General features: G+C 40.4%; 1 protein-coding gene across 2 annotated transcripts in view; it reads right to left on the bottom strand.

The window, feature by feature from the left end:
• Window positions 1-12,338, bottom strand: part of GRID2 (glutamate ionotropic receptor delta type subunit 2) — a 570,960-nt gene that overhangs the window by 92,612 nt on the left and 466,010 nt on the right. For both annotated transcript variants that reach the window (XM_065634052.1, XM_065634053.1), the window contains one exon: window positions 11,431-11,743. In XM_065634052.1, coding sequence (XP_065490124.1) covers window positions 11,431-11,743 — 313 coding nt within the window. The remainder of the gene's footprint in view (window positions 1-11,430; window positions 11,744-12,338) is intronic.

Genomic DNA, 12,338 nt, shown 5'->3' with positions numbered 1-12,338 from the left:
AGGCGTATTTCGAACCACTCTTAGTCATCTGAAACCTGTAAAATAGTTTGAGAAGCTCTATCTTATACATGCCTATAGATCCTTATCGACAACTCTGGAAGCCAGATAACCTGAGGGCATCTGCCCAACCTTGTGCAGGTAGATGTAGTCTCCCCTACCAAGGAGGCCAGGATGAGCCAGCTCCGATCTGACGGAGAGATTACCAGGCTACCTTGTCACTCTTGGTTACTGCTGGCCAGTAATCGCCTCCAGGTTATATTTCATATCTTGAAAACTCCCTCTGAAAATCCTCCATTTGCTCCTGCTGTGCATCTGTGCAGATGTGCCTTTGGCATTTGACTCGCACACTAAGGCTCATTGCTCAGCCCTGGCTCCTCATTAATGGGAAGAGATTACCCTTGCTGAGATTTCAAATGCTGGGACTAATCACGGACCAGTGGCACTGCCACTGAACCCTCATCAAGTTGCAACCCAGGATAACCGTCTCGTAAATCTGGCCAGAGGGCCACATAACCTGATGGACAAAGAGAAATACCCAAAAGGTGGCGCGAACAACTGCTCACAAACTATTTTGCTTGAAAAACAGGATCCTCAGTCGTGTTCTTTGAAACCTTCCTCTCTGAAACTAGAAAATGCCCCAGCACTACCCAGGGCAAAGCATTTCAGCCCATTACAGTGTTGAGTCACGCCTGGGTTAGCAACCTACAGAGTGTTCGTAAGCTCGAGTCTCTGCTACTCCTATTATCAAATTATTTTTCTATCTGTCTTCAAACACAAGCCTGCCCAGCTCGCTGTCTCCACTGCATCGGCTGCATTCTAGTGGCAGAGGGCGAATCATTTGGCCACCAGACTCCCTTGCAAAACGCTGCCAAGATACAGCAGGAACCCTAACAGACATCCTTGATTAAAATTTTGTTTCAGAATTCATCTATCTGCAAAAGGCTGTCAGATACAGCTATTGACTACATGCTTCCAACCACTTGTTTATGCCGAGCCCCCCTTTTCTCCCTGGATCTAATTTATACACAACAGTAGTCAGAAGCTCTTTAAAGCTGAAAAATAATCTGTGCCAATAGCACTACCAAGGGCAAATCAAGGAGGGCAGCCACATACAGCATCCCTTTAGGTAAACAGGTGTTGTACCTATAAAGGTCAGCTTTAATTCTGTTTTAACCGTCAGATATTGAATACAGGCTTCCTAGAATGTTCACCATTTTCATTTTGAGAATGAATGGGTCAGAGCCTCTTTTAAATCACTCCTACGCTGTGACTAGACTGTGCAGGACTCAGAATAATCCAGATAGGACTGCACTCTTCCTGCCACTACTTTTAAAAGCTGCCGCTTTTTTACAGCTGTAAAACCTTTCCATAAACCAAACCTCTATTCATCCTAAACACAACGGTCAGGTTTTGCAGAGAACGAAACTGAGAAAATGTTTTTCATGGAAGAGGTAACACAAAGTCAAACCCAAAATCTAATGGACTTTGTTTAAGGTGATATTAAACAGAAATTCAAGCCTCTAATTAAAAGTGAGAACAGTACAACGATGAACATTTTTACTTACTTTTCTACTCAGGAATTTTTAGATAAAACCCACACATTTAGATGTACACTGAAAGTTTTAAAAAAAGGATCTAATAACTGTATTCCGGAAGAAAGGGATCTAATGTGATAATGGAAAGTCTAACTTCTTTTCAGCTGAGCTGAGATTCCAATTTTCTGCATCACTAGCAATGATAATGTTACACAAACAGTGTTCCATCATTAAATTAATTCCCATTAAATCAATGTCCTTAAAGGCCAAACAGTCCTTTAATAATTACCTGACTAAAATGGTGTTAGCATAACATATTAGTTATATTATATTTATAATTCCCTTCCCAACAAGAAATAATTTCTTTCCACCCATCTTGCCGAAATGTTGACAGTGAGGCAAAAGTTGGGAAGGGAAGCGTGTCATAGCACCATGGAGCAAAGGGCTGTGCTCTTGCTTCTCCTGCTATTGGTGACACTTCAAAAACGTCCATTAATCAGATTCACATTTCTATTATGTGGTATTTAGAGTATGAATCTTCAAGAGCTATAGGAATTAATTCCTGACTTTTAAGCCTAGACCCACAAAATAAGGGACTTCTTTCAGATATTAGCAACTTCGCAGCTGTCGAATTCTGTCTTTCTGCAGAATTAGCAAAATGGGACATTTTCAATGGAAAATCAAAGTGCATCATAGATAAAAGAAAACGTTACAAACAGTGTTCAGTAATTTAATGCCAATGTATTGTTTTGACTTGCGCAATGTATTTACACAGAGACGGGGGATGGATAGACTTTACAGTGCTTCTAAAAGTTGTGGGAAGTGCATCAGAAATGTATATTTCATTTTTCTCTTCTGCTGTTGTTAGAAAAGAAGAGTAATGGCTGCAGCTAAAGTTTGGAAGTGGAGGCATCTGCTTGTATGTGCTGAAGTTACCGGGAGCTCTTAGATGCAGCATTACTAGACTTAAACTACACACATCCAGATGCTAAAATCTCACGCAAGTCTTGATATCTGAAAGTAAATATTTTGATTGCTATAACTATGACCATATTGGAACTGTGAGGCTTGGTGTTCATCTCTAACGAGTAAGTTGTCCAAAATCTCTCATATTAATGCTATTGAAATGCATTGTTTTATCAGAAGACTTAGCAGGGTTTCAAATTTTATGTTGGGGTTACCAAATACAGTAGCATTCTTTTACATAGTCACAAATAGCTGTGCGATAAGCCTAGCAATTTTACCAACAGCTGCTTTCTCAAAAGAAGTTCTGACCAGATAACCTTCCATTGCCATTTCTGCAACATGGGGCAATAACTTTACACGATACAAACATCCACGCATGCAGAGGCAAACACAGAGCACTATTTGGAACCACTGTGAACGCATCAAGATGCTATATGCTATTATTTCAGAGAATATTGTCACCCGATCTTAACAAATAACCTTGCACACTGGCAACCTTCTGATAAGATTTCAAGAGATGCTGAGACCCAGTCTCCCTGTCACTAATGGCTGGATACAAATGCTCTAAAGCCTCAAACAATCAGCCACAATTATCATCTATGGTTCATATTCGTAAGCGTCTAAGCAGTTGTCACATAGAGTTTGCCTAGTGGTGGCCTTTCCATAGACTACTGACAGTGTCATACGTAGGACATTCCGGGATGGCAAAAAGAACTGTGCGCAACGGACTGAAAACAGGCCATCTGCACATACAATAACAGTGAACTGAGCAATGGCGTTAATGAGGAATTAAAGTGCTGCCTGAGATAAAAGCCTGTCAGGGAGGACATTATGAACACGAGGAAGAGAGTCCCCCTTGGCTGAAACCGAGCAACTAGGAACCCAGCAAAACAAAAGCCAACTCAGTGGGACCATAAGGACAAACAATAATTTCGATGAAGCCTCTCTATCTTTTGACAGGTACTTTTTTCCCACTTTTTTTTTTTTTAAAAACCTCTACACCGCTCTGTGACTCCAGACTTTGGAGGCGAAGAGAGTCTTTTAAAAAGATCGCACACCGAAAGATAGTTTTTTGCTTGAACTTTAAAGTATTATGAAATGTTTTATAAATCTGTTCTTGCAAGATTTCCAAGCATCCATCATCACAGAGTGGCACTCGACTACTTCAAGGCAAGTAAATCACCGACACCTTGGATGCATCAGTTCCGTTTTCATACCACTAATTCTAGTTACCCTTTAATTTTCAGAGTGCTTCTCTGCAATGAACTCCTAACCTTATGGAATTCAATCATAACTAATGCAGGAGCTCTCTAATTATGTTCCTAAATAACACATTTTAAAATTTAGACTAAAATTCCACTTCAGGTACATCCAGTAATGTCATTATCACAGCGATCTCTAAAACTCACAATGGCCTAAACTAATACTACGGCAGTTCATGGTGAACAGGGGAAAGAAGAAAACCCTCAACCTTTTAAGCTTCACTGAGGATGATGCCATAATGTCCTTTATTGATGGAAATCGCTAATACAAATGATTATGTTTGAAAGTTGAATATCACCCTGCTGAAGATCATGACTTGGGATTTGGTAGAAGTGAAAAGCGACTTCAAGATGACTTTACTGGATAGCAAGGATTTTCCTCTTAGGGGATAGACACAGAAATGAAAGAAGCTATTGCAAGAACAGAATACATGCTTATATCCAGGCATGAACAACGAACACTCCCACTCGACAGATTTATTATCACTCTTTCTTATCAGCCTGTTTACAGAAGGCTTTATTTCCTACCTTTCCCCTTCATTGTTGTCTTTATCCTAGTGTGGGGGAAACCAGACACTTCAGTCAAAACCACACGTGTTCCTTCATCTCTGTTTTTGTCTGTATCACACGTTTCGAACCCAACACCAGCTCACTGACTTCAAAAGCACTGAAAAGGTAAAGTCCTCCTTTATGATCTCTCCCTCCCCTATTGACAGTGGAAGAATAAAAATTAAGCAGCAGGAGGTTCCTACACCAGGATGCTGCCGGAATGAAGGCAATCCTCTTAATTCGCTCCCTGGGAAGCTGACTAAATAAAAAATACAAATAAAAACCCCAACGGCTCTCATTTTCCTGCATTTGCTGAGAGTGGACCTTCATCTCAGCAATCAGGGAAAGCAACAGGTTGGTTAACTTAATCAAAAGATTCATTTGGTATCATTATTTCCTTCCTTTCAATATTAATTTCAGCCTATGGAAAACTACCACAGGTTCACCTCTAAACCTGCATTCGTCTGGTGCCTTGGGCATCCTCTGCTGACAAAGGCTGAGCCGTTTGTAAATGAAACCGCTGTCATCCAAGCAGAGGGGGAGTGTTTTTAATAAAGCTAAAGCTCATTTCTCACTTCCTTCCTACCTTAAACAGCCAAAATTGCCAACTTCATTGTAAGCTGTAAAGTCATATTAGAAATCACAGCAATTAAGGAAGCTGTTCTGAGTAAAATATTCACCTTAGGATGCTTTTGAAAGATGGAGAGACGCCACAGACATCCGGTTCTACTTTTCCTTTTGCTCATTTGGTCTCGATCAGCATTTACACTATAGCCAGACATACATCACCTTCTCACAGTGTATTAATCAGGCTTGGAGCTAGTCCTAGGGGGGAATGAAGTTGGGTTTTGGGCTTTCACACCACCATTCACTCTCCACCTCCTCACAGAAGGTGTGTCAGACACAACACCTCTAAATATATAGCCTCATGTAGCCACTGCTATTAGTCAAGCAAGCAGGTGCACACAAGATCCAGAAATCCATTATTTCAGAAGCCCCTGGGGACTGGCTGAGTCATAACTTCACTTTTAATTTCCAAACACATTTAAGACATAGGACACGATTGCCAAAATTTACTTGGTTTTGGATGCTGTCAAGAGGGCTGTTCAAACCACTGAGACATGCAGAAAATACATGCTAATGGATAAGCCTAAATCTAACATCATAAAAAGAGAATTTGGGGGTTTCATGTTTAAGGGTGGAGCTATAATGCCACAAATACACCTGCTGGTGTTGGTGCTACAAAAACGTGGAGGCTGGTTTGTTTCCTAATGTGTTTGGGGTCTGACTTTGATTTTCCCAGCTTAGTGCTGTGCATTTTAGGCTCAGCAAGTCTGTTCCTCCTGTTTCAGGAATACATCAAGACCCGGCATTAGTTTGAAGAGCGATTAAAATTGTTAATTAATGACACTGGCATTCAAGTTTTGCTTCCTATCACAAGACATAAAACACGTTTTATGAAAGAAAATAGGTAATATTTCTATTTTACAATAGAGAACCGATATACAAGATATTAAATTAAGTTTCTAAGGCCAGTCAGCAGATGAGATGCAGAGTCCAAATTAGGAAATAGGTCTCAGTCCTAAAGCCTTTATACTGGATATTTTTTCATTTGCTAAGCTTAAAAAATAATTAGGTCTCACTACTAAATATCACATGTGAAGATGTAATTGATTTCTAACACATGCCTTTCAAAATCCTTCTAGAGTTTTCCCCTGAATATTAAATACATAGAGATGGGTGTACAGTTAATTAAGAGAAAATGTCACTAAGAAAATACATTGTTACAGCGTAATGGTTGCCTGCAGATAGGGATACGCCGACTGTGAGATAAGCGAGATCCAGTAATTTATTAAGCAACAGCACCCGCCAGGCAGCGCATTTCAGGAGAATTATCTCAGGCCTTGGGTGGTAATACCAGGAACAAGCCTGAGAAGTCTGAGCAGCTTTAACCATCCGAGAAGTATTATAATGACTCAGAAGTGCCAAGGCTTGAGGTCTATTTTACTGCTCTTATGAAATGTAATTTAAACAAGGCAAACAGTGAGATTTGCTCATTTACTGGGCATTATGAACATAATTGGCCATTACTGACACCACTGATGACCAATCAAAACCTGCGGTTGTGAGCAGCATTTTAAACTAACCCAAACATAAGGAGTGATTTCACATCATTCATTTCCTAACTTGGCTAGGTTAAGCAAGAGTATTAAGATCTCTGAAGAAAATAATACTTTTGGGGGTAATACTTGAATCACCAATTATCCTACGGTCAAACCCTATTTATAAAACTATAATGAATGTTTATTTTGTTGCAAACACTGAGAAATGATTAAATCTTGAATGATTCGGCCATTTTAAAGATATTATTTCCTAATATAGCAAAAAAACCCCAAACAAAACCCAACCCCCCAAACAACAACCGTCTGGTTCTCTTTCTTATAGACATTTCCAAGTGAAACAGAGCCTTGCATCTTTACCTGCGTAACTTAAAATCCTGACAGCCCAATTCAGAAGTACCTCCTCTTACAGAAAAATTAAAAGTAAAATGAACAGACATAAGAGACAAAGTTTTTCTATCGTGTCTTTTATATTAAATACAAAACATTGTCATTTTCTGTGTAATTTCATTATTTTGTCTACATTCACTTTAATTCTATTGAACTAAGTAAGCTTTTCACTGCTGCTCTCAAAAGCAAATCCTCTAGAACATTCCTCTGCAAGCTCTTGGTAAAAATTATGCAACATTTCATCTGTCTCAAAAAACCCCCGTCTATTATAGAAAAAGGGTTGGGAATAACAAAATCTTGAACTTCTGTTTCTTAAATGATTGGTTTTCTCCAGCAATGGTGAGACCAGAATGCTCTCTAGAGTATTTCATAACAAGAGCCCATAAAGTAGTAGGAAGCTAATAGAAAACCTTCCAGAGATTTAACTAAGTTCTCAGCAAGAACGAATAGACATTCTGCCATTGCAGTGGCTCGATTCAGTTAATCTCCATGAAGTTTTTAGTAAACCTAATTTCCTCTCTGAAACAGTTCTTTGGTCCTTGTTCATATGGCAGATTTCCAACGTCGGCATGTTCTAACGAGGGCGAAATTTGAGGGAACAGCAACAATACTAGGGCAACATTTTTTGTCCGACTGGCAAAAGCTAGTTTTGAAAAGAAGCAAAATACAGAGCTTCTGCCACTTAGTTTTCTAAGATGAGCAAGTAGAAAAGAACAAATTCAGAAGCCATGACACTAAATTTCAACATAACTGAAACCCTCCATAGCCTAATGAATTTGCTTCATCTTTAGACATAAATAAACAACTCTGAGATAACAGATGTGTGTTACAGAATCTCATGCCTGGATGAGTGGTTCAGAGTCAGAAGCGTTTGTTTTTAATATAAACCACAGCACCGCATGGCCAAGACCACTAAAAAGTCTCTGCCTTCTTAGTGGCCACGGTGTATTGCAGATCCAGTGGGTATACTGGGTAGTGAGGCAGAGCATTTCAATGCACAGGTCATCATTTTTTGTTCAAATGAAGGGCTTGAGTACAGATTAAAAACCAAAAGAAAACACCTTGCAGTTTATACACTTTTAGATTAATCGAGGCTCCCCAGTTACATTGCGGTTCTGTCTTCAAAATTATATCTTCTAATCCAAAATCACATGTATCTTAAAATGGCAAAAATAATGTATATAAGTACATACACTGATCTCTGCGATGCACGTAAAATTAAAACGGCAACCGAGAGAAAATATATCTCCATACTATGGTAGTCTCAAAATGGTACCTAGACCAGTCACTCCAACAGAGGGAAAAAAAGAAATTGAAAGCTCAAGAGCAAAGTTTAAATGATATAAGCTACAGTGACAGTAAGTTTCAGTCTATCTTCAAGGAAACAATTAAAATTATGCTACCGAGTATGACAGTAATCATAGACTTGCCTTAAAAACTATTAGACTGGTCTGTGCTGAGTCTGGTCTACAGGCAATGACGTAGTTTTTTTCTCTGATGCTCCAAAAATTGCCAAAGGTTAAAACCTGTTAATAGGATTTCGTCGGGGCATCAGAGCCAAGGCTGAAATAAAATCCAAAGTGACACAGCAGACCAAAGCTACCTGAGCAAATCTGCAGCGTTTTCACCTATTTCAGAAGAAACAAGCGGATTTTTTTCTTTCCTCTGTCTGGAGAACAGAAAGAGAAGACGCCGCCAGAACGCGCTCGCTAGACTCAGACAGAGAACCCAGCGCAATCAAAGCCCTTGCAATCCTTGGTTCATGCCGCTTTGTTTCTCTCGGCGCCGGATATAAAAGCATCTTTGGCTGTATGTTTTGATAACAGAAATGAGTACCTTGTCATGTTTTAAATCGGCATCTGAAAGGCTTCTTAAGCGAATGTGACGGTATTTGAAACGCCCCATGCTGCCACACTTAAGATATGCCAGTCACCATTAATAGCAACAGATTTGGTATTCCAAAACAAATAAAACCTGCAGAGTTTTGCTGCTGAATGAAGGGCTGATGAGTGAAAACAGAAGCAAAATTACTACAATAGCCAGTTAGCCTGTCAATGGAAATTACTTTCATTTGTCTGTATTCACAAGGGTTAGTAAACAGTAACGCTTCGGCTAACACAGTTTTCGTTATATTCAAATTGAATGTGAAATATAGGCTGGCATCATAAATGGATTTCTTACTCTTTCACACTGGATTTCTGAGGCCTTCTGAGTCTTTAAACTGGTCGTTAAGTTTCATATACTTTAGTATCAACCCTATAAATTTTTGTAGTTTTTCCTTCTAGCAAATTAAGGACCGTCCTTCTTGTTGTTTGAAGGCGAGATGTGTCTACAGCTTCCCCTCACTCTGTAGGAACCAAGCGAATGTTTTATATTATCCTAGTGCATTCTGAAGAGTTGTGCCGAAAATCCACTTGGCAAGGTGGTAAGATCTCGCTCTCTGTAAATAAAAGCCTCTCACCTTCCAGGTTCTGTGAATTTATTTTTCTGAAGTCCCATAACACTTTTGGAGCTCCCAGCTGCCTTGTCCCACCAGCGGGTTTTACTGAGATGCATCTCATGACCTTCTTACCATGGGGAGCGGTGCAGGTCTCCTTCAGCAAATTCCTTTTATTTGCCTTTTTTTTTCCCCCCCAATAAATTATTCTTTTTTATCATCTAGTCCCACTCCTTTTCATCTAATTTCTTCCTCATCTTCATGCTTAATTCAAGGCTTCCCTCTAACCCCGCCTTCAAACACTCATTTTTACTGACTGATCAGAAAAGCCACTGAACATCCATTGAAGGCCCCCCACCTTGTGGGCTCCTACTCTAGACCTATGACTTTGGAAACTTTGGGACACTGGGTAATACAGGTTTACTTGAATAGATATAAGGCAAACAATTCCGATAATAATTCACGAGACTGACACATGTGATTAAACCGGCTTTGCCTCCTTTAAACCTTTGCTGGGCAGTCTCCTATAAAGCTTTTAGGGACTAATGATGTTTGGAGTACGGCAGGGATGCTAAGGATAATACCAGGCAATAAACCTATGTAAAATTACTCGCATTCATGCAGTAGAGAAACTAATTCACAAGTTTGAACCTAACAGGCAGACAGGTGTAATGAGTCTAGTTCTGTAACAGACCAACTGCTCTCTCCCAGTTGGATTCCCTACACAGCCACACTGGGAATATTTTGGACAGAAAGAAAACCCACCCACATACATTCAAAAAATGCTTGCAGCTCTCAGCTGGCTCTGAAGTCTTTGGTTTTTCTCAAAAAAAAAAAAAAAAAAAATCACGACAAACATCAAAATATCTTCAGCTTTCCTCAGCTATCACTGCTCAATGCGAATTATAAAAGTAATGTCTCTAGGTCAACATGTTTAAAACCATACCTCTTGTGGAAATTCTCAACTTCATCATCTTTTTTTGGATGGTAGTGTTAGTTTAGCTTTTTTACCTTCTAGGTGTTTCACACTCAATTTTCCCGCATACCTTTAGCTTTTTTGGATGTCACCTGATGGTTTCTAACAGGGAATAATATCATTTCTAAATCGCATGCTGCCAGAGTTACATAAATACGATGCTTTCACCTATGGCATGGGTGTCAAACTAATTTTCATTTTCAATGTAACTAGTCCTGCATTTATACAGTCCTAAAATTACATTCGGCCCTTTAAAGGCAACCGCGAGGCTGATGTGTCCTCCGGTGAAAATGAGTTTGACCTACAGATTTCCATCCCAGTTCATGTTAAAATCTAAAAAACTGTCTGGGAGTTTTGAGGCTGCAGTGGACATTGCTCTTCGTAGAGCAGATGCTCCATGCAATTAAAAATAGGTGTACCTGCATTGCTGGTAGGGACTAATGAACAATTACAAGGCTATGCCAGAAGGTATTTGTTCTGTTGTGTTGTCAAGTGTTATTATCTAAATCTTCTTTGTTCTCGTAGGAAGTGTATTTTCTTATTCCACTTTGCAATACAATCCTAATTTGTAGACCTGAATTTTAAGTACTATATACCAAACTAAGATCTGCAGTCCCTGATGGCTTTGGGATGCATGGCTAAAGCTCTGCCAGAAGAAGTAGGTTGTGAAGGACTTGGGAATATAAACGGAATTGGGGAATAGCCTGGGCTACACCAGCTGCTAGAGAGGATTGAGAGAGCATCCAGGAAGGCCAGAGAAGGTTGAGTCTAAACATTACATAAGAAATTGTGATAAATGAGAAGAGGGAGATGATCAGATACAATAAGACCATTTAACACTGGTGACTAGTCTAAACTTAGTTCAAAAGCCCAATCCCGACATTTACTGTCTGACTGTGAAAGAACATAGTGCTCACATTAACTATGAGCAATTTTTCAGTGGATATGAGAAATACTCTTTTTTTTTTTTCCCTCGAGTTAAAAAAAAAAAATCATCTTTCTCTCATTAGCATGTAGTGCTCTGAACTTCTCATGGTTCCCACACTGGGCAGCCAAATGTCTGAGAAACCTTATAGCGCAAGGCTTTCCAGTGCTCCCAGTCCCCCATGGGCTGGGGAGGGAGACGTGGAAGACGAAGGTCTCTGGAGCAACGGGGAGGACACACAGCTTTGCTCTCGGAGGAGAGGCCTCTTACCTTGTTGCACGAAGGATCCGTAGACAAACCACATGGAGTTGTAGAGAGTTGTGGAGGTCATGGATCCCATCTGAAGGCGCGGGGGGTTGAGCCAGTTCAAGAGGTAGACCAGTAGCCCCACTAACAGCACAGTGCCGGCTATGCATGCCCACAGGGAGAGGTCGAACGGTGCCAAGCAGGCAAACATGTCCACTGTCTTCTCCGCCTTGCGAAGCAGCACGCCCACCGAGTAGTCCATGTAGCGCGTTGTGAAGTCCACCACGTTCTCCCTGTCGGGGGTGATGGTCAGGGCAGAGATGCCTATATCAGCTCTCTGAGGAAAGCGGGAGAGAGAACATGCGTAAGTAGGATCTTCAGGAAAGACCTTTGTTCCTCTGTGCTTTGTAGCAGCTAAACTTATGGAGAAGCAGATGCCAAGACCGATGTCTTCAGCATCACATATGTGGACCCAGAAATGTGTCTAAAGCTTGAACAGTATAAGTGTACCGTGTGTCTTAGTTTCTGTAAGCAAACCTCACTCGGTGGACTTGGACACTTCATTTTCCAAGGAATCAAAATACTTCAAATACGGATAACAGCTGGAGGAAACCTACTTCTGGTCACTTTTTTCAGCCTGGCTTACTGAAGCCATCATTGTCATTGTGAGAAAAGGCAGACCCTGTGTATAGCCTTTCCAGTCGGGGGAGCCACATGATATCCAAAATTCTGGTGACATGACGATCATGACAAAGGGCCACTGCATGACAAAGAGCATCTTAGATATCCTGGGATTTTGGGGGCACTTGAAATTCCGAAAAACGTCAATTTTGCCTGCAGAGTCTGAAGTGCAGAAGAGCAGATATTCCATGCGGTTCCTTTACTATTAATTGCTCGATATGCTCCTGCTAAGCAATTCCTCTCCATGCCAA

Source organism: Caloenas nicobarica, chromosome 4, assembly GCF_036013445.1.
Source record: "Caloenas nicobarica isolate bCalNic1 chromosome 4, bCalNic1.hap1, whole genome shotgun sequence".
Taxonomy (NCBI): domain Eukaryota; kingdom Metazoa; phylum Chordata; class Aves; order Columbiformes; family Columbidae; genus Caloenas; species Caloenas nicobarica.
The sequence above is the reverse complement of the archived record's forward strand: the minus strand, read 5'-3'. Positions and strand labels throughout refer to the sequence as shown.